The sequence below is a fragment of the Oncorhynchus mykiss genome, chromosome 19 (genome assembly GCF_057628025.1).
Source record: "Oncorhynchus mykiss isolate SJ-2025 chromosome 19, ASM5762802v1, whole genome shotgun sequence".
Taxonomy (NCBI): domain Eukaryota; kingdom Metazoa; phylum Chordata; class Actinopteri; order Salmoniformes; family Salmonidae; genus Oncorhynchus; species Oncorhynchus mykiss.
The window spans coordinates 11,042,988-11,070,969 of NC_143040.1; the positions used below are offsets into that span (position 1 = coordinate 11,042,988).

Here is a 27,982-nt window from a genome sequence, read left to right on the forward strand (position 1 = left end):
GTGGTCCAACTTTTTGTGGTCATTGTGTTGGGAAATATAAAAAACATTTTCTTAGGTGTTGTCAGTGTAAAATTTGCTTTCTGTGATCATTGTTGGGAAGTATTTAAATCCACCTTTCTGTGGTGGGGTAAATGAACTAAATGAATTGACTGGTGCATATGATCATGTTTAATGTGTGTGTGGTTGAGCGACTGTCTCCAGGATGCTCTGTCAGGTTTTCCTGGGATAGTGTGTTTCAATTGTGCAGAATCCAGACGATAATCAGGAATGTCTGCAGGTTCAACTGCAACCCATCTTTGAGGTCTAGAGTTTTACCATGAAGGAAAAAAATGATGCATGACATTCCGCGTTCTGTTGGGAATCTAGCTATACAAACTATTGTAGGGTGCAAGTATTTTTGCCTAGTTTTAAAATCCCTGTAACTTTGGGACATGAATGGTGAGTTGTACTGCAAAGCGCGCATGTGCAGCTGTTGCTCACCGCGCGGTGTCCAGGAGGTGCTGGTTGCTAAGAAACAATAAACTCCCGATTAGTTTCCACTTCTGACAAGAGAACCGGCGATAACAAGTGTAGCTAATGTTCTGTAGTTTCTCTACTAATGTCTATGTTGAAGTGCCATTGATAGCTATGTAAGTAATAAACCTTGACTTGCTCAGAAATATGTTATAAATTGCTAGCGCTACATTGTTTCTGTTAACCAAACTGATGGTTTGTGATATCACTGTATATAACCGTCTCAGCGTTAGCTGATGTTGTTGGCTATGTTTGTTTTGAATTTTTTGATTTAACGTTATATTGCAATGTTTGTCTCTTGTTGCCAGGTAAGTTGCTAAACAACTGAAATGTCTGTTATGTGCAAGATGACTTGCATGCTACTATAGTTTGCTTTGACACGAGTTGATAGACCGAAACGAAAGGGAGAGCTTATCGTCCCCCACCTCCCTCTCCTTGTGCTCTCTCCTTCTTCACCCCCACACACAGTATCCACTCAGACCCAGAGTGTCAGACTATCTGAGCCACCATGTCTTCGTTCTCCCAGAAGGGGTCCCCTCGCTGCCAGGCTGGCCCAGGTAGAGAGGAGGTGGCGGGGGCCCGGCAGCAGAGGATGACCCTCCCATTCACCATGTCCCCGGGCCACATAGACCCAGAGGCACTGAGAGCCAGGCTGATCTCAGTAGCCCCGAGCCAGGCACAACGCAACCCTGATGCCCTGGTCTTCACACACACCACCAAGGCCCAGGAACGCAGGAGGGCAGGGCAGAGACCCGTACCGCTGGAGATACTGGTGGGTGGGTGGGGGGGGGGGGGGGGGGTGAATATGGGGACCCAGCCACTTGTAAACACTGTTTGCTCACAGTAATGTTTTCTAAATATCAGCCTTTGTTCTCATAACCATCCCAGACATCAACTGCCCCATAAGCACATAAACACCTCTATTTACACATCTTCTCTCATTCAGCCCGTCCTGAAGAAGTACCAGGACCACAAGCAGCCAGAGTTCATCCACAGGCAGAACCGGGAGAGGCTGCTCCAGTTGGGCTGGAAGCCTCCGTCGCCCTCCCTTGCTGGGGTAGAGTGGATGGACAAGGCCCCTGACAGACAGAGCTCCACCCTTCACCTCCCTGAGCTGCCTGACCACGTCAAGGAGAAACAGGTGGAAGACTGAGAAGGGCTCTGCTGGACAGACAGACGTCATGCAGATTTGACATGGTTTAATTTGAAATCCAGATTGTCTTAACCATGATTTCACTAGTGATATACAGCCATGGTCTGAAATAAATTCTTGATTGTAGACGGTGGGAGGCAGATACTGAGCTGTGCTCTGTTCATCAGTAGCCCTCCCTATAGCCCCCTCGCTCTCTGATGACTCTGAAGCTCTCTGAAGCTGAGAGGTGTCACAGTGGACTGATACGGGTCAGACAACTGTTAAACTCATAGCCTTTCTTGTTCTGTTTTAACCAGTACTTCCATCAACCTCATTTGAGCCACAGAAGAAACCAGTCCACAGTCAGTATCTGTCTCTTTTGTTGTCAAGAGACGTAGTACAAAGTCCCCTTTCAGCTGTTCATGACGCTTTTCAAAGTCAAATAAATAAAAATATAAAACTGACTGTCACTGCTTCCTCCCTCCAGGCTCAGATGACCCAGAGTACCCTGTGTTCCCCCTCTCCCCCCAAACGCCCTCGCTCCTCCAAGTCCGCAAAGCCCTCCCCCACCGGAGCCTTCCTCCACTCCCCCTTCCCTCTCCCGGCCAGTCACCCCATCATCTTCAGCTCTGCAGAGGATGTGATCCGTGCCAAAATACGCTCCCCGCCGGACATCGTCAGAATCATCCGGAACAACCCTCACCTGGGCTTCCTGTACATGACCTCTGCCGCACCCAAGAGCTCCATCAAATATGATGCTTATAACCTCAAGTAAGAGAGGGAGAAACACACACCCTGACCTATATCAGATATGATGTTTATAACATCAAGAGAGGGAGAAACACACACCCTAACCTATATCAGATATGATGTTTATAACCTCAAGTAAGAGAGGGAGAAACACACACCCTAACCTATATCAGATATGATGTTTATAACATCAAGAGAGGGAGAAACACACACCCTAACCTATATCAGATATGATGTTTATAACCTCAAGTAAGAGAGGGAGAAACACACACACTAACCTATATCAGATATGATGTTTATAACATCAAGAGAGGGAGAAACACACACCCTAACCAATATCAGATATGATGTTTATAACCTCAAGTAAGAGAGGGAGAAACACACACCCTAACCTATATCAGATATGATGTTTATAACATCAAGTAAGAGAGGGAGAAACACACACCCTAACCTATATCAGATATGTTTATAACATCAAGAGAGGGAGAAACACACACCCTAACCTATATCAGATATGATGTTTAGAACCTCAAGTAAGAGAGGGAGAAACACACACCCTAACCTATATCAGATATGATGTTTATAACCTCAAGTAAGAGAGGGAGAAACACACACCCTAACCTATATCAGATATGATGTTTAGAACCTCAAGTAAGAGAGGGAGAAACACACACCCTAACCTATATCAGATATGATGTTTATAACCTCAAGTAAGAGAGGGAGAAACACACACCCTAACCAATATCAGATATGATGTTTATAACCTCAAGTAAGAGAGGGAGAAACACACACCCTAACCAATATCAGATATGATGTTTAGAACCTCAAGTAAGAGAGGGAGAAACACACACCCTAACCAATATCAGATATGATGTTTAGAACCTCAAGTAAGAGAGGGAGAAACACACACCCTAACCTATATCAGATATGATGTTTATAACCTCAAGTAAGAGAGGGAGAAACACACACCCTAACCTATATCAGATATGATGTTTAGAACCTCAAGTAAGAGAGGGAGAAACACACACCCTAACCTATATCAGATATGATGTTTATAACCTCAAGTAAGAGAGGGAGAAACACACACCCTAACCTATATCAGATATGATGTTTATAACCTCAAGTAAGAGAGGGAGAAACACACACCCTAACCTATATCAGATATGATGTTTAGAACCTCAAGTAAGAGAGGGAGAAACACACACCCTAACCTATATCAGATATGATGTTTATAACCTCAAGTAAGAGAGGGAGAAACACACACCCTAACCTATATCAGATATGATGTTTATAACATCAAGAGAGGGAGAAACACACACCCTAACCTATATCAGATATGATGTTTATAACCTCAAGTAAGAGAGGGAGAAACACACACCCTAACCTATATCAGATATGATGTTTATAACATCAAGAGAGGGAGAAACACACACCCTAACCTATATCAGATATGATGTTTATAACCTCAAGTAAGAGAGGGAGAAACACACACACTAACCTATATCAGATATGATGTTTATAACATCAAGAGAGGGAGAAACACACACCCTAACCAATATCAGATATGATGTTTATAACCTCAAGTAAGAGAGGGAGAAACACACACCCTAACCTATATCAGATATGATGTTTAGAACCTCAAGTAAGAGAGGGAGAAACACACACCCTAACCTATATCAGATATGATGTTTATAACCTCAAGTAAGAGAGGGAGAAACACACACCCTAACCAATATCAGATATGATGTTTATAACCTCAAGTAAGAGAGGGAGAAACACACACCCTAACCAATATCAGATATGATGTTTAGAACCTCAAGTAAGAGAGGGAGAAACACACACCCTAACCAATATCAGATATGATGTTTAGAACCTCAAGTAAGAGAGGGAGAAACACACACCCTAACCTATATCAGATATGTTTATAACATCAAGAGAGGGAGAAACACACACCCTAACCTATATCAGATATGTTTATAACCTCAAGTAAGAGAGGGAGAAACACACACCCTAACCTATATCAGATATGATGTTTATAACCTCAAGTAAGAGAGGGAGAAACACACACCCTAACCTATATCAGATATGATGTTTATAACCTCAAGTAAGAGAGGGAGAAACACACACCCTAACCTATATCAGATATGATGTTTATACATCAAGAGAGGGAGAAACACACACCCTAACCTATATCAGATATGTTTATAACCTCAAGTAAGAGAGGGAGAAACACACACCCTAACCTATATCAGATATGATGTTTATAACATCAAGTAAGAGAGGGAGAAACACACACCCTAACCTATATCAGATATGTTTATAACCTCAAGTAAGATAGGGAGAAACACACACCCTAACCTATATCAGATATGATGTTTATAACCTCAAGTAAGAGAGGGAGAAACACACACCCTAACCTATATCAGATATGTTTATAACCTCAAGTAAGAGAGGGAGAAACACACACCCTAACCTATATCAGATATGTTTATAACCTCAAGTAAGATAGGGAGAAACACACACCCTAACCTATATCAGATATGATGTTTATAACATCAAGTAAGATAGGGAGAAACACACACCCTAACCTATATCAGATATGATGTTTATAACATCAAGTAAGAGAGGGAGAAACACACACCCTAACCTATATCAGATATGTTTATAACATCAAGTAAGAGAGGGAGAACCACACACCCTAACCTATATCAGATATGATGTTTATAACCTCAAGTAAGAGAGGGAGAAACACACACCCTAACCTATATCAGATATGATGTTTATAACCTCAAGTAAGAGAGGGAGAAACACACACCCTAACCTATATCAGATATGTTTATAACATCAAGTAAGAGAGGGAGAAACACACACCCTAACCTATATCAGATATGATGTTTATAACCTCAAGTAAGAGAGGGAGAAACACACACCCTAACCTATATCAGATATGTTTATAACCTCAAGTAAGAGAGGGAGAAACACACACCCTAACCTATATCAGATATGATGTTTATAACATCAAGAGAGGGAGAAACACACACCCTAACCTATATCAGATATGATGTTTATAACATCAAGAGAGGGAGAAACACACACCCTAACCTATATCAGATATGATGTTTAGAACCTCAAGAGAGGGAGAAACACACACCCTAACCAATATCAGATATGATGTTTAGAACCTCAAGTAAGAGAGGGAGAAACACACACCCTAACCTATATCAGATATGTTTATAACCTCAAGTAAGAGAGGGAGAACCACACACCCTAACCTATATCAGATATGTTTATAACATCAAGAGAGGGAGAAACACACACCCTAACCAATATCAGATATGATGTTTATAACCTCAAGTAAGAGAGGGAGAAACACACACCCTAACCTATATCAGATATGTTTATAACCTCAAGTAAGAGAGGGAGAAACACACACCCTAACCAATATCAGATATGATGTTTATAACCTCAAGTAAGAGAGGGAGAAACACACACCCTAACCTATATCAGATATGTTTATAACCTCAAGTAAGAGAGGGAGAAACACACACCCTAACCTATATCAGATATGTTTATAACCTCAAGTAAGAGAGGGAGAAACACACACCCTAACCTATATCAGATATGTTTATAACATCAAGAGAGGGAGAAACACACACCCTAACCAATATCAGATATGATGTTTATAACCTCAAGTAAGAGAGGGAGAAACACACACCCTAACCTATATCAGATATGTTTATAACCTCAAGTAAGAGAGGGAGAAACACACACCCTAACCTATATCAGATATGTTTATAACATCAAGTAAGAGAGGGAGAAACACACACCCTAACCTATATCAGATATGTTTATAACATCAAGAGAGGGAGAAACACACACCCTAACCAATATCAGATATGATGTTTATAACCTCAAGTAAGAGAGGGAGAAACACACACCCTAACCTATATCAGATATGTTTATAACCTCAAGTAAGAGAGGGAGAAACACACACCCTAACCTATATCAGATATGATGTTTATAACATCAAGAGAGGGAGAAACACACACCCTAACCTATATCAGATATGATGTTTATAACATCAAGAGAGGGAGAAACACACACCCTAACCTATATCAGATATGATGTTTAGAACCTCAAGAGAGGGAGAAACACACACCCTAACCTATATCAGATATGTTTATAACCTCAAGTAAGAGAGGGAGAAACACACACCCTAACCTATATCAGATATGTTTATAACATCAAGTAAGAGAGGGAGAAACACACACCCTAACCTATATCAGATATGATGTTTATAACATCAAGAGAGGGAGAAACACACACCCTAACCTATATCAGATATGATGTTTAGAACCTCAAGTAAGAGAGGGAGAAACACACACCCTAACCTATATCAGATATGTTTATAACCTCAAGTAAGAGAGGGAGAACCACACACCCTAACCTATATCAGATATGTTTATAACATCAAGAGAGGGAGAAACACACACCCTAACCTATATCAGATATGTTTATAACCTCAAGTAAGAGAGGGAGAACCACACACCCTAACCTATATCAGATATGATGTTTATAACATCAAGTAAGAGAGGGAGAAACACACACCCTAACCTATATCAGATATGTTTATAACATCAAGTAAGAGAGGGAGAAACACACACCCTAACCTATATCAGATATGATGTTTATAACATCAAGAGAGGGAGAAACACACACCCTAACCTATATCAGATATGATGTTTAGAACCTCAAGTAAGAGAGGGAGAAACACACACCCTAACCTATATCAGATATGTTTATAACCTCAAGTAAGAGAGGGAGAACCACACACCCTAACCTATATCAGATATGTTTATAACATCAAGAGAGGGAGAAACACACACCCTAACCAATATCAGATATGATGTTTATAACCTCAAGTAAGAGAGGGAGAAACACACACCCTAACCTATATCAGATATGTTTATAACCTCAAGTAAGAGAGGGAGAAACACACACCCTAACCTATATCAGATATGTTTATAACATCAAGTAAGAGAGGGAGAAACACACACCCTAACCTATATCAGATATGATGTTTATAACATCAAGAGAGGGAGAAACACACACCCTAACCAATATCAGATATGATGTTTATAACCTCAAGTAAGAGAGGGATAAACACACACCCTAACCTATATCAGATATGTTTATAACCTCAAGTAAGAGAGGGAGAAACACACACCCTAACCTATATCAGATATGATGTTTATAACATCAAGAGAGGGAGAAACACACACCCTAACCTATATCAGATATGTTTATAACATCAAGTAAGAGAGGGAGAAACACACACCCTAACCTATATCAGATATGTTTATAACCTCAAGTAAGAGAGGGAGAAACACACACCCTAACCTATATCAGATATGTTTATAACATCAAGAGAGGGAGAAACACACACCCTAACCAATATCAGATATGATGTTTATAACCTCAAGTAAGAGAGGGAGAAACACACACCCTAACCTATATCAGATATGTTTATAACCTCAAGTAAGAGAGGGAGAAACACACACCCTAACCTATATCAGATATGATGTTTATAACCTCAAGTAAGAGAGGGAGAAACACACACCCTAACCTATATCAGATATGATGTTTATAACATCAAGTAAGAGAGGGAGAAACACACACCCTAACCTATATCAGATATGATGTTTATAACATCAAGTAAGAGAGGGAGAAACACACACCCTAACCTATATCAGATATGTTTATAACCTCAAGTAAGAGAGGGAGAAACACACACCCTAACCTATATCAGATATGATGTTTATAACATCAAGTAAGAGAGGGAGAAACACACACCCTAACCTATATCAGATATGATGTTTATAACATCAAGTAAGAGAGGGAGAAACACACACCCTAACCAATATCAGATATGATGTTTATAACCTCAAGTAAGAGAGGGAGAAACACACACCCTAACCTATATCAGATATGTTTATAACCTCAAGTAAGAGAGGGAGAAACACACACCCTAACCTATATCAGATATGTTTATAACATCAAGTAAGAGAGGGAGAAACACACACCCTAACCTATATCAGATATGATGTTTATAACATCAAGAGAGGGAGAAACACACACCCTAACCAATATCAGATATGATGTTTATAACCTCAAGTAAGAGAGGGAGAAACACACACCCTAACCTATATCAGATATGTTTATAACCTCAAGTAAGAGAGGGAGAAACACACACCCTAACCTATATCAGATATGATGTTTATAACATCAAGAGAGGGAGAAACACACACCCTAACCTATATCAGATATGTTTATAACATCAAGTAAGAGAGGGAGAAACACACACCCTAACCTATATCAGATATGTTTATAACCTCAAGTAAGAGAGGGAGAAACACACACCCTAACCTATATCAGATATGTTTATAACATCAAGAGAGGGAGAAACACACACCCTAACCAATATCAGATATGATGTTTATAACCTCAAGTAAGAGAGGGAGAAACACACACCCTAACCTATATCAGATATGTTTATAACCTCAAGTAAGAGAGGGAGAAACACACACCCTAACCTATATCAGATATGATGTTTATAACATCAAGAGAGGGAGAAACACACACCCTAACCTATATCAGATATGATGTTTATAACCTCAAGTAAGAGAGGGAGAAACACACACACTAACCTATATCAGATATGATGTTTATAACATCAAGAGAGGGAGAAACACACACCCTAACCAATATCAGATATGATGTTTATAACCTCAAGTAAGAGAGGGAGAAACACACACCCTAACCTATATCAGATATGATGTTTAGAACCTCAAGTAAGAGAGGGAGAAACACACACCCTAACCTATATCAGATATGATGTTTATAACCTCAAGTAAGAGAGGGAGAAACACACACCCTAACCAATATCAGATATGATGTTTATAACCTCAAGTAAGAGAGGGAGAAACACACACCCTAACCAATATCAGATATGATGTTTAGAACCTCAAGTAAGAGAGGGAGAAACACACACCCTAACCAATATCAGATATGATGTTTAGAACCTCAAGTAAGAGAGGGAGAAACACACACCCTAACCTATATCAGATATGTTTATAACATCAAGAGAGGGAGAAACACACACCCTAACCTATATCAGATATGTTTATAACCTCAAGTAAGAGAGGGAGAAACACACACCCTAACCTATATCAGATATGATGTTTATAACCTCAAGTAAGAGAGGGAGAAACACACACCCTAACCTATATCAGATATGATGTTTATAACCTCAAGTAAGAGAGGGAGAAACACACACCCTAACCTATATCAGATATGATGTTTATACATCAAGAGAGGGAGAAACACACACCCTAACCTATATCAGATATGTTTATAACCTCAAGTAAGAGAGGGAGAAACACACACCCTAACCTATATCAGATATGATGTTTATAACATCAAGTAAGAGAGGGAGAAACACACACCCTAACCTATATCAGATATGTTTATAACCTCAAGTAAGATAGGGAGAAACACACACCCTAACCTATATCAGATATGATGTTTATAACCTCAAGTAAGAGAGGGAGAAACACACACCCTAACCTATATCAGATATGTTTATAACCTCAAGTAAGAGAGGGAGAAACACACACCCTAACCTATATCAGATATGTTTATAACCTCAAGTAAGATAGGGAGAAACACACACCCTAACCTATATCAGATATGATGTTTATAACATCAAGTAAGATAGGGAGAAACACACACCCTAACCTATATCAGATATGATGTTTATAACATCAAGTAAGAGAGGGAGAAACACACACCCTAACCTATATCAGATATGTTTATAACATCAAGTAAGAGAGGGAGAACCACACACCCTAACCTATATCAGATATGATGTTTATAACCTCAAGTAAGAGAGGGAGAAACACACACCCTAACCTATATCAGATATGATGTTTATAACCTCAAGTAAGAGAGGGAGAAACACACACCCTAACCTATATCAGATATGTTTATAACATCAAGTAAGAGAGGGAGAAACACACACCCTAACCTATATCAGATATGATGTTTATAACCTCAAGTAAGAGAGGGAGAAACACACACCCTAACCTATATCAGATATGTTTATAACCTCAAGTAAGAGAGGGAGAAACACACACCCTAACCTATATCAGATATGATGTTTATAACATCAAGAGAGGGAGAAACACACACCCTAACCTATATCAGATATGATGTTTATAACATCAAGAGAGGGAGAAACACACACCCTAACCTATATCAGATATGATGTTTAGAACCTCAAGAGAGGGAGAAACACACACCCTAACCAATATCAGATATGATGTTTAGAACCTCAAGTAAGAGAGGGAGAAACACACACCCTAACCTATATCAGATATGTTTATAACCTCAAGTAAGAGAGGGAGAACCACACACCCTAACCTATATCAGATATGTTTATAACATCAAGAGAGGGAGAAACACACACCCTAACCAATATCAGATATGATGTTTATAACCTCAAGTAAGAGAGGGAGAAACACACACCCTAACCTATATCAGATATGTTTATAACCTCAAGTAAGAGAGGGAGAAACACACACCCTAACCAATATCAGATATGATGTTTATAACCTCAAGTAAGAGAGGGAGAAACACACACCCTAACCTATATCAGATATGTTTATAACCTCAAGTAAGAGAGGGAGAAACACACACCCTAACCTATATCAGATATGTTTATAACCTCAAGTAAGAGAGGGAGAAACACACACCCTAACCTATATCAGATATGTTTATAACATCAAGAGAGGGAGAAACACACACCCTAACCAATATCAGATATGATGTTTATAACCTCAAGTAAGAGAGGGAGAAACACACACCCTAACCTATATCAGATATGTTTATAACCTCAAGTAAGAGAGGGAGAAACACACACCCTAACCTATATCAGATATGTTTATAACATCAAGTAAGAGAGGGAGAAACACACACCCTAACCTATATCAGATATGTTTATAACATCAAGAGAGGGAGAAACACACACCCTAACCAATATCAGATATGATGTTTATAACCTCAAGTAAGAGAGGGAGAAACACACACCCTAACCTATATCAGATATGTTTATAACCTCAAGTAAGAGAGGGAGAAACACACACCCTAACCTATATCAGATATGATGTTTATAACATCAAGAGAGGGAGAAACACACACCCTAACCTATATCAGATATGATGTTTATAACATCAAGAGAGGGAGAAACACACACCCTAACCTATATCAGATATGATGTTTAGAACCTCAAGAGAGGGAGAAACACACACCCTAACCTATATCAGATATGTTTATAACCTCAAGTAAGAGAGGGAGAAACACACACCCTAACCTATATCAGATATGTTTATAACATCAAGTAAGAGAGGGAGAAACACACACCCTAACCTATATCAGATATGATGTTTATAACATCAAGAGAGGGAGAAACACACACCCTAACCTATATCAGATATGATGTTTAGAACCTCAAGTAAGAGAGGGAGAAACACACACCCTAACCTATATCAGATATGTTTATAACCTCAAGTAAGAGAGGGAGAACCACACACCCTAACCTATATCAGATATGTTTATAACATCAAGAGAGGGAGAAACACACACCCTAACCTATATCAGATATGTTTATAACCTCAAGTAAGAGAGGGAGAACCACACACCCTAACCTATATCAGATATGATGTTTATAACATCAAGTAAGAGAGGGAGAAACACACACCCTAACCTATATCAGATATGTTTATAACATCAAGTAAGAGAGGGAGAAACACACACCCTAACCTATATCAGATATGATGTTTATAACATCAAGAGAGGGAGAAACACACACCCTAACCTATATCAGATATGATGTTTAGAACCTCAAGTAAGAGAGGGAGAAACACACACCCTAACCTATATCAGATATGTTTATAACCTCAAGTAAGAGAGGGAGAACCACACACCCTAACCTATATCAGATATGTTTATAACATCAAGAGAGGGAGAAACACACACCCTAACCAATATCAGATATGATGTTTATAACCTCAAGTAAGAGAGGGAGAAACACACACCCTAACCTATATCAGATATGTTTATAACCTCAAGTAAGAGAGGGAGAAACACACACCCTAACCTATATCAGATATGTTTATAACATCAAGTAAGAGAGGGAGAAACACACACCCTAACCTATATCAGATATGATGTTTATAACATCAAGAGAGGGAGAAACACACACCCTAACCAATATCAGATATGATGTTTATAACCTCAAGTAAGAGAGGGAGAAACACACACCCTAACCTATATCAGATATGTTTATAACCTCAAGTAAGAGAGGGAGAAACACACACCCTAACCTATATCAGATATGATGTTTATAACATCAAGAGAGGGAGAAACACACACCCTAACCTATATCAGATATGATGTTTAGAACCTCAAGTAAGAGAGGGAGAAACACACACCCTAACCTATATCAGATATGTTTATAACCTCAAGTAAGAGAGGGAGAACCACACACCCTAACCTATATCAGATATGTTTATAACATCAAGAGAGGGAGAAACACACACCCTAACCAATATCAGATATGATGTTTATAACCTCAAGTAAGAGAGGGAGAAACACACACCCTAACCTATATCAGATATGTTTATAACCTCAAGTAAGAGAGGGAGAAACACACACCCTAACCAATATCAGATATGATGTTTATAACCTCAAGTAAGAGAGGGAGAAACACACACCCTAACCTATATCAGATATGTTTATAACCTCAAGTAAGAGAGGGAGAAACACACACCCTAACCTATATCAGATATGTTTATAACCTCAAGTAAGAGAGGGAGAAACACACACCCTAACCTATATCAGATATGTTTATAACATCAAGAGAGGGAGAAACACACACCCTAACCAATATCAGATATGATGTTTATAACCTCAAGTAAGAGAGGGAGAAACACACACCCTAACCTATATCAGATATGTTTATAACCTCAAGTAAGAGAGGGAGAAACACACACCCTAACCTATATCAGATATGTTTATAACATCAAGTAAGAGAGGGAGAAACACACACCCTAACCTATATCAGATATGTTTATAACATCAAGAGAGGGAGAAACACACACCCTAACCAATATCAGATATGATGTTTATAACCTCAAGTAAGAGAGGGAGAAACACACACCCTAACCTATATCAGATATGTTTATAACCTCAAGTAAGAGAGGGAGAAACACACACCCTAACCTATATCAGATATGATGTTTATAACATCAAGAGAGGGAGAAACACACACCCTAACCTATATCAGATATGATGTTTATAACATCAAGAGAGGGAGAAACACACACCCTAACCTATATCAGATATGATGTTTAGAACCTCAAGAGAGGGAGAAACACACACCCTAACCTATATCAGATATGTTTATAACCTCAAGTAAGAGAGGGAGAAACACACACCCTAACCTATATCAGATATGTTTATAACATCAAGTAAGAGAGGGAGAAACACACACCCTAACCTATATCAGATATGATGTTTATAACATCAAGAGAGGGAGAAACACACACCCTAACCTATATCAGATATGATGTTTAGAACCTCAAGTAAGAGAGGGAGAAACACACACCCTAACCTATATCAGATATGTTTATAACCTCAAGTAAGAGAGGGAGAACCACACACCCTAACCTATATCAGATATGTTTATAACATCAAGAGAGGGAGAAACACACACCCTAACCTATATCAGATATGTTTATAACCTCAAGTAAGAGAGGGAGAACCACACACCCTAACCTATATCAGATATGATGTTTATAACATCAAGTAAGAGAGGGAGAAACACACACCCTAACCTATATCAGATATGTTTATAACATCAAGTAAGAGAGGGAGAAACACACACCCTAACCTATATCAGATATGATGTTTATAACATCAAGAGAGGGAGAAACACACACCCTAACCTATATCAGATATGATGTTTAGAACCTCAAGTAAGAGAGGGAGAAACACACACCCTAACCTATATCAGATATGTTTATAACCTCAAGTAAGAGAGGGAGAACCACACACCCTAACCTATATCAGATATGTTTATAACATCAAGAGAGGGAGAAACACACACCCTAACCAATATCAGATATGATGTTTATAACCTCAAGTAAGAGAGGGAGAAACACACACCCTAACCTATATCAGATATGTTTATAACCTCAAGTAAGAGAGGGAGAAACACACACCCTAACCTATATCAGATATGTTTATAACATCAAGTAAGAGAGGGAGAAACACACACCCTAACCTATATCAGATATGATGTTTATAACATCAAGAGAGGGAGAAACACACACCCTAACCAATATCAGATATGATGTTTATAACCTCAAGTAAGAGAGGGAGAAACACACACCCTAACCTATATCAGATATGTTTATAACCTCAAGTAAGAGAGGGAGAAACACACACCCTAACCTATATCAGATATGATGTTTATAACATCAAGAGAGGGAGAAACACACACCCTAACCTATATCAGATATGTTTATAACATCAAGTAAGAGAGGGAGAAACACACACCCTAACCTATATCAGATATGTTTATAACCTCAAGTAAGAGAGGGAGAAACACACACCCTAACCTATATCAGATATGTTTATAACATCAAGAGAGGGAGAAACACACACCCTAACCAATATCAGATATGATGTTTATAACCTCAAGTAAGAGAGGGAGAAACACACACCCTAACCTATATCAGATATGTTTATAACCTCAAGTAAGAGAGGGAGAAACACACACCCTAACCTATATCAGATATGATGTTTATAACCTCAAGTAAGAGAGGGAGAAACACACACCCTAACCTATATCAGATATGATGTTTATAACATCAAGTAAGAGAGGGAGAAACACACACCCTAACCTATATCAGATATGATGTTTATAACATCAAGTAAGAGAGGGAGAAACACACACCCTAACCTATATCAGATATGTTTATAACCTCAAGTAAGAGAGGGAGAAACACACACCCTAACCTATATCAGATATGATGTTTATAACATCAAGTAAGAGAGGGAGAAACACACACCCTAACCTATATCAGATATGATGTTTATAACATCAAGTAAGAGAGGGAGAAACACACACCCTAACCAATATCAGATATGATGTTTATAACCTCAAGTAAGAGAGGGAGAAACACACACCCTAACCTATATCAGATATGTTTATAACCTCAAGTAAGAGAGGGAGAAACACACACCCTAACCTATATCAGATATGTTTATAACATCAAGTAAGAGAGGGAGAAACACACACCCTAACCTATATCAGATATGATGTTTATAACATCAAGAGAGGGAGAAACACACACCCTAACCAATATCAGATATGATGTTTATAACCTCAAGTAAGAGAGGGAGAAACACACACCCTAACCTATATCAGATATGTTTATAACCTCAAGTAAGAGAGGGAGAAACACACACCCTAACCTATATCAGATATGATGTTTATAACATCAAGAGAGGGAGAAACACACACCCTAACCTATATCAGATATGTTTATAACATCAAGTAAGAGAGGGAGAAACACACACCCTAACCTATATCAGATATGTTTATAACCTCAAGTAAGAGAGGGAGAAACACACACCCTAACCTATATCAGATATGTTTATAACATCAAGAGAGGGAGAAACACACACCCTAACCAATATCAGATATGATGTTTATAACCTCAAGTAAGAGAGGGAGAAACACACACCCTAACCTATATCAGATATGTTTATAACCTCAAGTAAGAGAGGGAGAAACACACACCCTAACCTATATCAGATATGATGTTTATAACCTCAAGTAAGAGAGGGAGAAACACACACCCTAACCTATATCAGATATGATGTTTATAACATCAAGTAAGAGAGGGAGAAACACACACCCTAACCTATATCAGATATGATGTTTATAACATCAAGTAAGAGAGGGAGAAACACACACCCTAACCTATATCAGATATGTTTATAACCTCAAGTAAGAGAGGGAGAAACACACACCCTAACCTATATCAGATATGATGTTTATAACCTCAAGTAAGAGAGGGAGAAACACACACCCTAACCTATATCAGATATGATGTTTATAACATCAAGTAAGAGAGGGAGAAACACACACCCTAACCTATATCAGATATGATGTTTATAACATCAAGTAAGAGAGGGAGAAACACACACCCTAACCTATATCAGATATGTTTATAACCTCAAGTAAGAGAGGGAGAAACACACACCCTAACCTATATCAGATATGATGTTTATAACATCAAGAGAGGGAGAAACACACACCCTAACCAATATCAGATATGATGTTTATAACCTCAAGTAAGAGAGGGAGAAACACACACCCTAACCAATATCAGATATGATGTTTATAACCTCAAGTAAGAGAGGGAGAAACACACACCCTAACCTATATCAGATATGTTTATAACCTCAAGTAAGAGAGGGAGAAACACACACCCTAACCTATATCAGATATGTTTATAACATCAAGTAAGAGAGGGAGAAACACACACCCTAACCTATATCAGATATGATGTTTATAACATCAAGAGAGGGAGAAACACACACCCTAACCAATATCAGATATGATGTTTATAACCTCAAGTAAGAGAGGGAGAAACACACACCCTAACCTATATCAGATATGTTTATAACCTCAAGTAAGAGAGGGAGAAACACACACCCTAACCTATATCAGATATGATGTTTATAACATCAAGAGAGGGAGAAACACACACCCTAACCTATATCAGATATGTTTATAACATCAAGTAAGAGAGGGAGAAACACACACCCTAACCTATATCAGATATGTTTATAACCTCAAGTAAGAGAGGGAGAAACACACACCCTAACCTATATCAGATATGTTTATAACATCAAGAGAGGGAGAAACACACACCCTAACCAATATCAGATATGATGTTTATAACCTCAAGTAAGAGAGGGAGAAACACACACCCTAACCTATATCAGATATGTTTATAACCTCAAGTAAGAGAGGGAGAAACACACACCCTAACCTATATCAGATATGATGTTTATAACCTCAAGTAAGAGAGGGAGAAACACACACCCTAACCTATATCAGATATGATGTTTATAACATCAAGTAAGAGAGGGAGAAACACACACCCTAACCTATATCAGATATGATGTTTATAACATCAAGTAAGAGAGGGAGAAACACACACCCTAACCTATATCAGATATGTTTATAACCTCAAGTAAGAGAGGGAGAAACACACACCCTAACCTATATCAGATATGATGTTTATAACATCAAGTAAGAGAGGGAGAAACACACACCCTAACCTATATCAGATATGATGTTTATAACATCAAGTAAGAGAGGGAGAAACACACACCCTAACCTATATCAGATATGTTTATAACCTCAAGTAAGAGAGGGAGAAACACACACCCTAACCTATATCAGATATGATGTTTAGAACCTCAAGTAAGAGAGGGAGAAACACACACCCTAACCTATATCAGATATGATGTTTATAACCTCAAGTAAGAGAGGGAGAAACACACACCCTAACCTATATCAGATATGTTTATAACATCAAGAGAGGGAGAAACACACACCCTAACCTATATCAGATATGTTTATAACATCAAGTAAGAGAGGGAGAAACACACACCCTAACCTATATCAGATATGTTTATAACCTCAAGTAAGAGAGGGAGAAACACACACCCTAACCTATATCAGATATGATGTTTATAACCTCAAGTAAGAGAGGGAGAAACACACACCCTAACCTATATCAGATATGTTTATAACCTCAAGTAAGAGAGGGAGAAACACACACCCTAACCTATATCAGATATGTTTATAACCTCAAGTAAGAGAGGGAGAAACACACACCCTAACCTATATCAGATATGATGTTTATAACATCAAGAGAGGGAGAAACACACACCCTAACCTATATCAGATATGATGTTTATAACATCAAGAGAGGGAGAAACACACACCCTAACCTATATCAGATATGATGTTTATAACATCAAGATAGGGAGAAACACACACCCTAACCTATATCAGATATGATGTTTATAACATCAAGAGAGGGAGAAACACACACCCTAACCTATATCAGATATGATGTTTATAACATCAAGAGAGGGAGAAACACACACCCTAACCTACATCAGATATGATGTTTATAACATCAAGAGAGGGAGAAACACACACCCTAACCTACATCAGATATGATGTTTATAACATCAAGAGAGGGAGAAACACACACACCCTAACCTATATCAGATATGTTTATAACATCAAGAGAGGGAGAAACACACACCCTAACCTATATCAGATATGATGTTTATAACATCAAGAGAGGGAGAAACACACACCCTAACCTATATCAGATATGATGTTTATAACATCAAGAGAGGGAGAAACACACACCCTAACCTATATCAGATATGATGTTTATAACATCAAGAGAGGGAGAAACACACACCCTAACCTACATCAGATATGATGTTTATAACATCAAGAGAGGGAGAAACACACACCCTAACCTATATCAGATATGATGTTTATAACATCAAGTAAGAGCAACAAGAAGAGAGAGATGCTACTTCTCAATTATCTCTAATTCCATTTATCCTTGTTCACTTCCCTTCACTAATTTTAATGGAAAGGACTGCCTGGTATAAGAAACATGGTGGAAACTGCCTCTAACCCATACAGCACCAATTCATTGCTTTTAGATTGTGGGAAGTAGTGAGCGAGTGTTCACTTCAGAACAAAGGAGGTATTATTGGGACTCACAAAGAGAGACGACACAGACACTCACACACACTCACGCAAAAATTTGAACTCCCAAGTTCTCTATCAAATATAAAAACCTACAACCTTATTCTCACTACCCATCCCAAACTCTCACCTTTGACCTCCCCCCCCAGGATAGTGACGTATGAGAACATCAACAAGCAGGACTACTCTACCATCAGCCAGCAGGGTGTGACCTGCATCTCTGACGCGGAGATGGACTTCCTGCCGTTAGAGCGCTGGGAACATGAGTACCGGTGCCACCGTCGCCTCCTGGCCATCCCGGCCTTCGCCCTCTTCAGGAGGTGGAAGGCCTTCAGAGTGTGGCGGACCAACGTCCGCTCCAAGAAGATCAACACGTGCAAGAAGTCCCTGCAGGAGCGCCTGTTCATCGTCAATGAGGTGGGTGGTATTGTTGGGTCCAGTAGTGTTTCCTGGTCAGGATAATGGGGTGGTGGTATTGTTGGGTCCAGTAGTGTTTCCTGGTCAGGACAAGACCTCTACATTTGTGTTTTTATACAAAATGGTCTGTACCATTGACCTGCAGTATGTGTTTATAGTCTGAATGGTTCATACCATTGACCTGCAGTATGTGTTTATAGTCTAAATGGTCTGTACCATTGACCTGCAGTATGTGTTTATAGTCTAAATGGTCTGTACCATTGACCTGCAGTATGTGTTTATAGTCTAAATGGTCTGTACCATTGACCTGCAGTATGTGTTTATAGTCTAAATGGTCTGTACCATTGACCTGCAGTATGTGTTTATAGTCTAAATGGTCTGTACCATTGACCTGCAGTATGTGTTTATAGTCTAAATGGTCTGTACCATTGACCTGCAGTATGTGTTTATAGTCTAAATGGTCTGTACCATTGACCTGCAGTATGTGTTTATAGTCTAAATGGTCTGTACCATTGACCTGCAGTATGTGTTTATAGTCTAAATGGTCTGTACCATTGACCTGCAGTATGTGTTTATAGTCTGAATGGTTCATACCATTGACCTGCAGTATGTGTTTATAGTCTAAATGGTCTGTACCATTGACCTGCAGTATGTGTTTATAGTCTAAATGGTCTGTACCATTGACCTGCAGTATGTGTTTATAGTCTAAATGGTCTGTACCATTGACCTGCAGTATGTGTTTATAGTCTAAATGGTCTGTACCATTGACCTGCAGTATGTGTTTATAGTCTAAATGGTCTGTACCATTGACCTGCAGTATGTGTTTATAGTCTAAATGGTCTGTACCATTGACCTGCAGTATGTGTTTATAGTCTAAATGGTCTGTACCATTGACCTGCAGTATGTGTTTATAGTCTAAATGGTCTGTACCATTGACCTGCAGTATGTGTTTATAGTCTAAATGGTCTGTACCATTGACCTGCAGTATGTGTTTATAGTCTAAATGGTCTGTACCATTGACCTGCAGTATGTGTTTATAGTCTAAATGGTCTGTACCATTGACCTGCAGTATGTGTTTATAGTCTAAATGGTCTGTACCATTGACCTGCAGTATGTGTTTATAGTCTAAATGGTCTGTACCATTGACCTGCAGTATGTGTTTATAGTCTAAATGGTCTGTACCATTGACCTGCAGTATGTGTTTATAGTCTAAATGGTCTGTACCATTGACCTGCAGTATGTGTTTATAGTCTAAATGGTCTGTACCATTGACCTGCAGTATGTGTTTATAGTCTAAATGGTCTGTACCATTGACCTGCAGTATGTGTTTATAGTCTAAATGGTCTGTACCATTGACCTGCAGTATGTGTTTATAGTCTAAATGGTCTGTACCATTGACCTGCAGTATGTGTTTATAGTCTAAATGGTCTGTACCATTGACCTGCAGTATGTGTTTATAGTCTAAATGGTCTGTACCATTGACCTGCAGTATGTGTTTATAGTCTAAATGGTCTGTACCATTGACCTGCAGTATGTGTTTATAGTCTAAATGGTCTGTACCATTGACCTGCAGTATGTGTTTATAGTCTAAATGGTCTGTACCATTGACCTGCAGTATGTGTTTATAGTCTAAATGGTCTGTACCATTGACCTGCAGTATGTGTTTATAGTCTGAATGGTTCATACCATTGACCTGCAGTATGTGTTTATAGTCTAAATGGTCTGTACCATTGACCTGCAGTATGTGTTTATAGTCTAAATGGTCTGTACCATTGACCTGCAGTATGTGTTTATAGTCTAAATGGTCTGTACCATTGACCTGCAGTATGTGTTTATAGTCTAAATGGTCTGTACCATTGACCTGCAGTATGTGTTTATAGTCTAAATGGTCTGTACCATTGACCTGCAGTATGTGTTTATAGTCTAAATGGTCTGTACCATTGACCTGCAGTATGTGTTTATAGTCTAAATCGTCTGTACCATTGACCTGCAGTATGTGTTTATAGTCTAAATGGTCTGTACCATTGACCTGCAGTATGTGTTTATAGTCTAAATGGTCTGTACCATTGACCTGCAGTATGTGTTTATAGTCTAAATGGTCTGTACCATTGACCTGCAGTATGTGTTTATAGTCTAAATGGTCTGTACCATTGACCTGCAGTATGTGTTTATAGTCTAAATGGTCTGTACCATTGACCTGCAGTATGTGTTTATAGTCTAAATGGTCTGTACCATTGACCTGCAGTATGTGTTTATAGTCTAAATGGTCTGTACCATTGACCTGCAGTATGTGTTTATAGTCTAAATGGTCTGTACCATTGACCTGCAGTATGTGTTTATAGTCTAAATGGTCTGTACCATTGACCTGCAGTATGTGTTTATAGTCTAAATGGTCTGTACCATTGACCTGCAGTATGTGTTTATAGTCTAAATGGTCTGTACCATTGACCTGCAGTATGTGTTTATAGTCTAAATGGTCTGTACCATTGACCTGCAGTATGTGTTTATAGTCTAAATGGTCTGTACCATTGACCTGCAGTATGTGTTTATAGTCTAAATGGTCTGTACCATTGACCTGCAGTATGTGTTTATAGTCTAAATGGTCTGTACCATTGACCTGCAGTATGTGTTTGGGCTGGTTCAAGTTGTCTGAATGTTACTTTATTATTATTGAAACAATCCTGTCTTCCCTATGAGATGTTCATATAATGGAACCCAACTAGGTAGTTATTTTAAGATAACAGGAAGGAGCAGTAACAGCTGTGTATAATGAAACCCAACTAGGTAGTTATTTTAAGATAACAGGAAGGAGCAGTAACAGCTGTGTGTAATGGAACCCAACTAGGTAGTTATTTTAAGATAATAGGAAGGAGCAGTAACAGCTGTGTATAATGGAACCCAACTAGGTAGTTATTTTAAGATAATAGGAAGGAGCAGTAACAGCTGTGTGTAATGGAACCCAACTAGGTAGTTATTTTAAGATAACAGGAAGCAGCAGTAACAGCTGTGTGTAATGGAACCCAACTAGGTAGTTATTTTAAGATAACAGGAAGGAGCAGTAACAGCTGTGTATAATGGAACCCAACTAGGTAGTTATTTTAAGATAATAGGAAGGAGCAGTAACAGCTGTGTGTAATGGAACCCAACTAGGTAGTTATTTTAAGATAACAGGAAGCAGCAGTAACATCTGTGTGTAATGGAACCCAACTAGGTAGTTATTTTAAGATAACAGGAAGGAGCAGTAACAGCTGTGTATAATGGAACCCAACTAGGTAGTTATTTTAAGATAACAGGAAGGAGCAGTAACAGCTGTGTGTAATGGAACCCAACTAGGTAGTTATTTTAAGATAACAGGAAGAAGCAGTAACAGCTGTGTATAATGGAACCCTACTAGGTAGTTATTTTAAGATAACAGGAAGGAGCAGTAACAGCTGTGTATACTGGAACCCAACTAGGTAGTTAATTTAAGATAACAGGAAGGAGCAGTAACAGATGTGTATAATGGAACCCAACTAGGTAGTTATTTTAAGATAATAGGAAGGAGCAGTAACAGCTGTGTATAATGGAACCCAACTAGGTAGTTATTTTAAGATAATAGGAAGGAGCAGTAACAGCTGTGTGTAATGGAACCCAACTAGGTAGTTATTTTAAGATAATAGGAAGGAGCAGTAACAGCTGTGTGTAATGGAACCCAACTAGGTAGTTATTTTAAGATAACAGGAAGCAGCAGTAACAGCTGTGTATAATGGAACCCAACTAGGTAGTTATTTTAAGATAACAGGAAGCAGCAGTAACAGCTGTGTATAATGGAACCCAACTAGGTAGTTATTTTAAGATAACAGGAAGGAGCAGTAACAGCTGTGTATAATGGAACCCAACTAGGTAGTTATTTTAAGATAATAGGAAGGAGCAGTAACAGCTGTGTGTAATGGAACCCAACTAGGTAGTTATTTTAAGATAATAGGAAGGAGCAGTAAAAGCTGTGTGTAATGGAACCCAACTAGGTAGTTATTTTAAGATAACAGGAAGGAGCAGTAACAGCTGTGTGTAATGGAACCCAACTAGGTAGTTATTTTAAGATAACAGGAAGGAGCAGTAACAGCTGTGTGTAATGGAACCCAACTAGGTAGTTATTTTAAGATAACAGGAAGCAGCAGTAACAGCTGTGTATAATGGAACCCAACTAGGTAGTTATTTTAAGATAATAGGAAGGAGCAGTAACAGCTGTGTGTAATGGAACCCAACTAGGTAGTTATTTTAAGATAACAGGAAGGAGCGTTAAAAGCTGTGTGTAATGGAACCCAACTAGGTAGTTATTTTAAGATAACAGGAAGGAGCAGTAACAGCTGTGTGTGTTTCCAGTCTCTGCGTCCGGCGTTGCTGAACATCAGAGAGATGTGCTACAGGATCAGTGACATGGGGCTTTGTCACATTCTGAAAGATCACACATACACTCTGGAGGAGTTCCAGGAGGCTCAGTACAACCAGCTGGAGGAGGTACGCAGTCTGTCTGTCTCTTTACATGATGTGTCTGTCCCTTTACATGACATATTCTCTGTGTGTCTGTCCCTTTACATGAAGTGTGTCTGTACCGTTACATGACATATTCTCTGTGTGTCTGTCCCTTTACATGAAGTGTGTCTGTACCGTTACATGACATATTCTCTGTGTGTCTGTTCTTTTACATGACATATTCTCTGTGTGTCTGTTCCTTTACATGACATATTCTCTGTGTGTCTGTCTCTTTACATGAAGTGTGTCTGTACCGTTACATGACATATTCTCTGTGTGTCTGTCCCTTTACATGAAGTGTGTCTGTACCGTTACATGACATATTCTCTGTGTGTCTGTCCCTTTACATGAAGTGTGTCTGTACCGTTACATGACATATTCTCTGTGTGTCTGTCCCTTTACATGAAGTGTGTCTGTACCGTTACATGACATATTCTCTGTGTGTCTGTTCTTTTACATGACATATTCTCTGTGTGTCTGTTCCTTTACATGACATATTCTCTGTGTGTCTGTTCCTTTACATGACATATTCTCTGTGTGTCTGTTCCTTTACATTACATATTCTCTGTGTGTCTGTTCTTTTACATGACATATTCTCTGTGTGTCTGTTCCTTTACATGACATATTCTCTGTGTGTCTGTCTCTTTACATGAAGTGTGTCTGTACCGTTACATGACATATTCTCTGTGTGTCTGTCCCTTTACATGAAGTGTGTCTGTACCGTTACATGACATATTCTCTGTGTGTCTGTCCCTTTACATGAAGTGTGTCTGTACCGTTACATGACATATTCTCTGTGTGTCTGTCCCTTTACATGAAGTGTGTCTGTACCGTTACATGACATATTCTCTGTGTGTCTGTTCTTTTACATGACATATTCTCTGTGTGTCTGTTCCTTTACATGACATATTCTCTGTGTGTCTGTTCCTTTACATTACATATTCTCTGTGTGTCTGTTCCTTTACATGACATATTCTGTGTGTGTCTGTTCCTTTACATGACATATTCTCTGTGTGTCTGTTCCTTTACATGACATATTCTCTGTGTGTCTGTTCCTTTACATGACATATTCTCTGTGTGTCTGTTCCTTTACATGACATATTCTCTGTGTGTCTGTTCCTTTACATGACATATTCTCTGTGTGTCTGTTCCTTTACTTGACATATTCTCTGTGTGTCTGTTCCTTTACATGACATATTCTCTGTGTGTCTGTTCCTTTACATGACATATTCTCTGTGTGTGTCTGTTCCTTTACATGACATATTCTCTGTGTGTCTGTTCCTTTACATTACATATTCTCTGTGTGTCTGTTCCTTTACATGACATATTCTGTGTGTGTCTGTTTCTTTACATGACATATTCTCTGTGTGTCTGTTCCTTTACATGACATATTCTGTGTGTGTCTGTTCCTTTACATGACATATTCTCTGTGTGTCTGTTCCTTTACATGACATATTCTGTGTGTGTCTGTTCCTTTACATGACATATTCTGTGTGTGTCTGTTCCTTTACATGACATATTCTCTGTGTGTCTGTTCCTTTACATGACATATTCTCTGTGTGTCTGTTCCTTTACTTGACATATTCTCTGTGTGTCTGTTCCTTTACATGACATATTCTCTGTGTGTCTGTTCCTTTACATGACATATTCTCTGTGTGTCTGTTCCTTTACATGACATATTCTCTGTGTGTCTGTTCCTTTACATGACATATTCTGTGTGTGTCTGTTCCTTTACATGACATATTCTGTGTGTGTCTGTTCCTTTACATGACATATTCTCTGTGTGTCTGTTCCTTTACATGACATATTCTGTGTGTGTCTGTTCCTTTACATGACATATTCTGTGTGTGTCTGTTCCTTTACATGACATATTCTCTGTGTGTCTGTTCCTTTACATGACATATTCTGTGTGTGTCTGTTCCTTTACATGACATATTCTGTGTGTGTCTGTTCCTTTACATGACATATTCTCTGTGTGTCTGTTCCTTTACATGACATATTCTGTGTGTGTCTGTTCCTTTACATGAAGTGTGTCTGTTCCTTTACATGACATATTATCTGTGTGTCTGTTCCTTTACATGACATATTCTCTGTGTGTCTGTTCCTTTACATGACATATTCTCTGTGTGTCTGTTCCTTTACATGAAGTGTGTCTGTTCCTTTACATGACATATTATCTGTGTGTCTGTTCCTTTACATGACATATTCTGTGTGTGTCTGTTCCTTTACATGACATATTCTCTGTGTGTCTGTTCCTTTACATGACATATTCTCTGTGTGTCTGTTCCTTTACATGACATATTCTCTGTGTGTCTGTTCCTTTACATGACATATTCTCTGTGTGTCTGTTCCTTTACATGACGTGTCTGTTCCTTTACATGACATATTCTCTGTGTGTCTGTTCCGTTACATGACATATTCTCTGTGTGTCTGTTCCTTTACATTAAGTGTGTCTGTTCCTTTACATGACATATTCTCTGTGTGTCTGTTCCTTTACATGACATATTCTCTGTGTGTCTGTTCCTTTACATGACATATTCTCTGTGTGTCTGTTCCTTTACATGACATATTCTCTGTGTGTGTCTGTTCCTTTACATGACATATTCTGTGTGTGTCTGTTCCTTTACATGACATATTCTGTGTGTGTCTGTTCCTTTACATGACATATTCTATGTGTGTCTGTTCCTTTACATGACATATTCTCTGTGTGTCTGTTCCTTTACATGACATATTCTCTGTGTGTCTGTTCCTTTACATGACATATTCTGTGTGTGTCTGTTCCTTTACATGAAGTGTGTCTGTTCCTTTACATGACATATTCTCTGTGTGTCTGTTCCTTTACATGACATATTCTCTGTGTGTCTGTTCCTTTACATGACATATTCTCTGTGTGTCTGTTCCTTTACATGACATATTCTGTGTGTGTCTGTTCCTTTACATGAAGTGTGTCTGTTCCTTTACATTACATATTATCTGTGTGTCTGTTCCTTTACATGACATATTCTCTGTGTGTGTCTGTTCCTTTACATGACATATTCTCTGTGTGTCTGTTCCTTTACATTACATATTATCTGTGTGTCTGTTCCTTTACATGACATATTCTCTGTGTGTGTCTGTTCCTTTACATGACATATTCTCTGTGTGTCTGTTCCTTTACTTGACATATTCTCTGTGTGTCTGTTCCTTTACATGACATATTCTCTGTGTGTCTGTTCCTTTACATGACATATTCTGTGTGTGTCTGTTCCTTTACATGACATATTCTCTGTGTGTCTGTTCCTTTACATGACATATTCTCTGTGTGTCTGTTCCTTTACATGACATATTCTCTGTGTGTGTCTGTTCCTTTACATGACATATTCTCTGTGTGTCTGTTCCTTTACATGACATATTCTCTGTGTGTCTGTTCCTTTACATGAAGTGTGTCTGTTCCTTTACATGACATATTATCTGTGTGTCTGTTCCTTTACATGACATATTCTCTGTGTGTCTGTTCCTTTACATGACATATTCTCTGTGTGTCTGTTCCTTTACATGACATATTCTCTGTGTGTCTGTCCTTTAACACTATAAACTAGTCACCCTGCAGTGTTTTACCCTGATAAAGCTTGTCTGTCCAGATGTTGGATGTTAGGTTATTACATTATTGCGTCTGAGCTCCTAGTGTGCAGTTCTCCTTTCATTGTTCATGTGTATCAGATTTGAAATGGCTA

General features: G+C 38.7%; 1 protein-coding gene across 1 annotated transcript; it reads left to right on the top strand.

Annotated features, from left to right (window-relative positions):
• Nucleotides 1-517: 517 nt before the first annotated feature.
• Nucleotides 518-27,974, top strand: LOC149974975 (dynein axonemal heavy chain 6-like). The gene is made up of 7 exons (XM_090211817.1): nucleotides 518-629; nucleotides 982-1,285; nucleotides 1,460-1,654; nucleotides 2,133-2,416; nucleotides 19,490-19,757; nucleotides 24,120-24,254; nucleotides 27,969-27,974. The coding sequence occupies exons 2-7, from the start codon at nucleotides 1,022-1,024 to the stop codon at nucleotides 27,972-27,974; spliced, it is 1,152 nt and encodes a 383-aa protein (XP_090067943.1). The 5' UTR covers nucleotides 518-629; nucleotides 982-1,021.
• The last annotated feature ends 8 nt before the right edge of the window (nucleotides 27,975-27,982 follow it).

Coding starts and splice junctions, on each gene's coding strand:
- LOC149974975 (XM_090211817.1), top strand. CDS start 1,022: ATGTCTTCGTTCTCCCAGAAGGGGTCCCCTCGCTGCCAGGCTGGCCCA. Junction 1,286..1,459: donor CCGTACCGCTGGAGATACTG/GTGGGTGGGTGG, acceptor TCTCTCATTCAG/CCCGTCCTGAAGAAGTACCA. Junction 1,655..2,132: donor ACCACGTCAAGGAGAAACAG/GTGGAAGACTGA, acceptor TCCTCCCTCCAG/GCTCAGATGACCCAGAGTAC.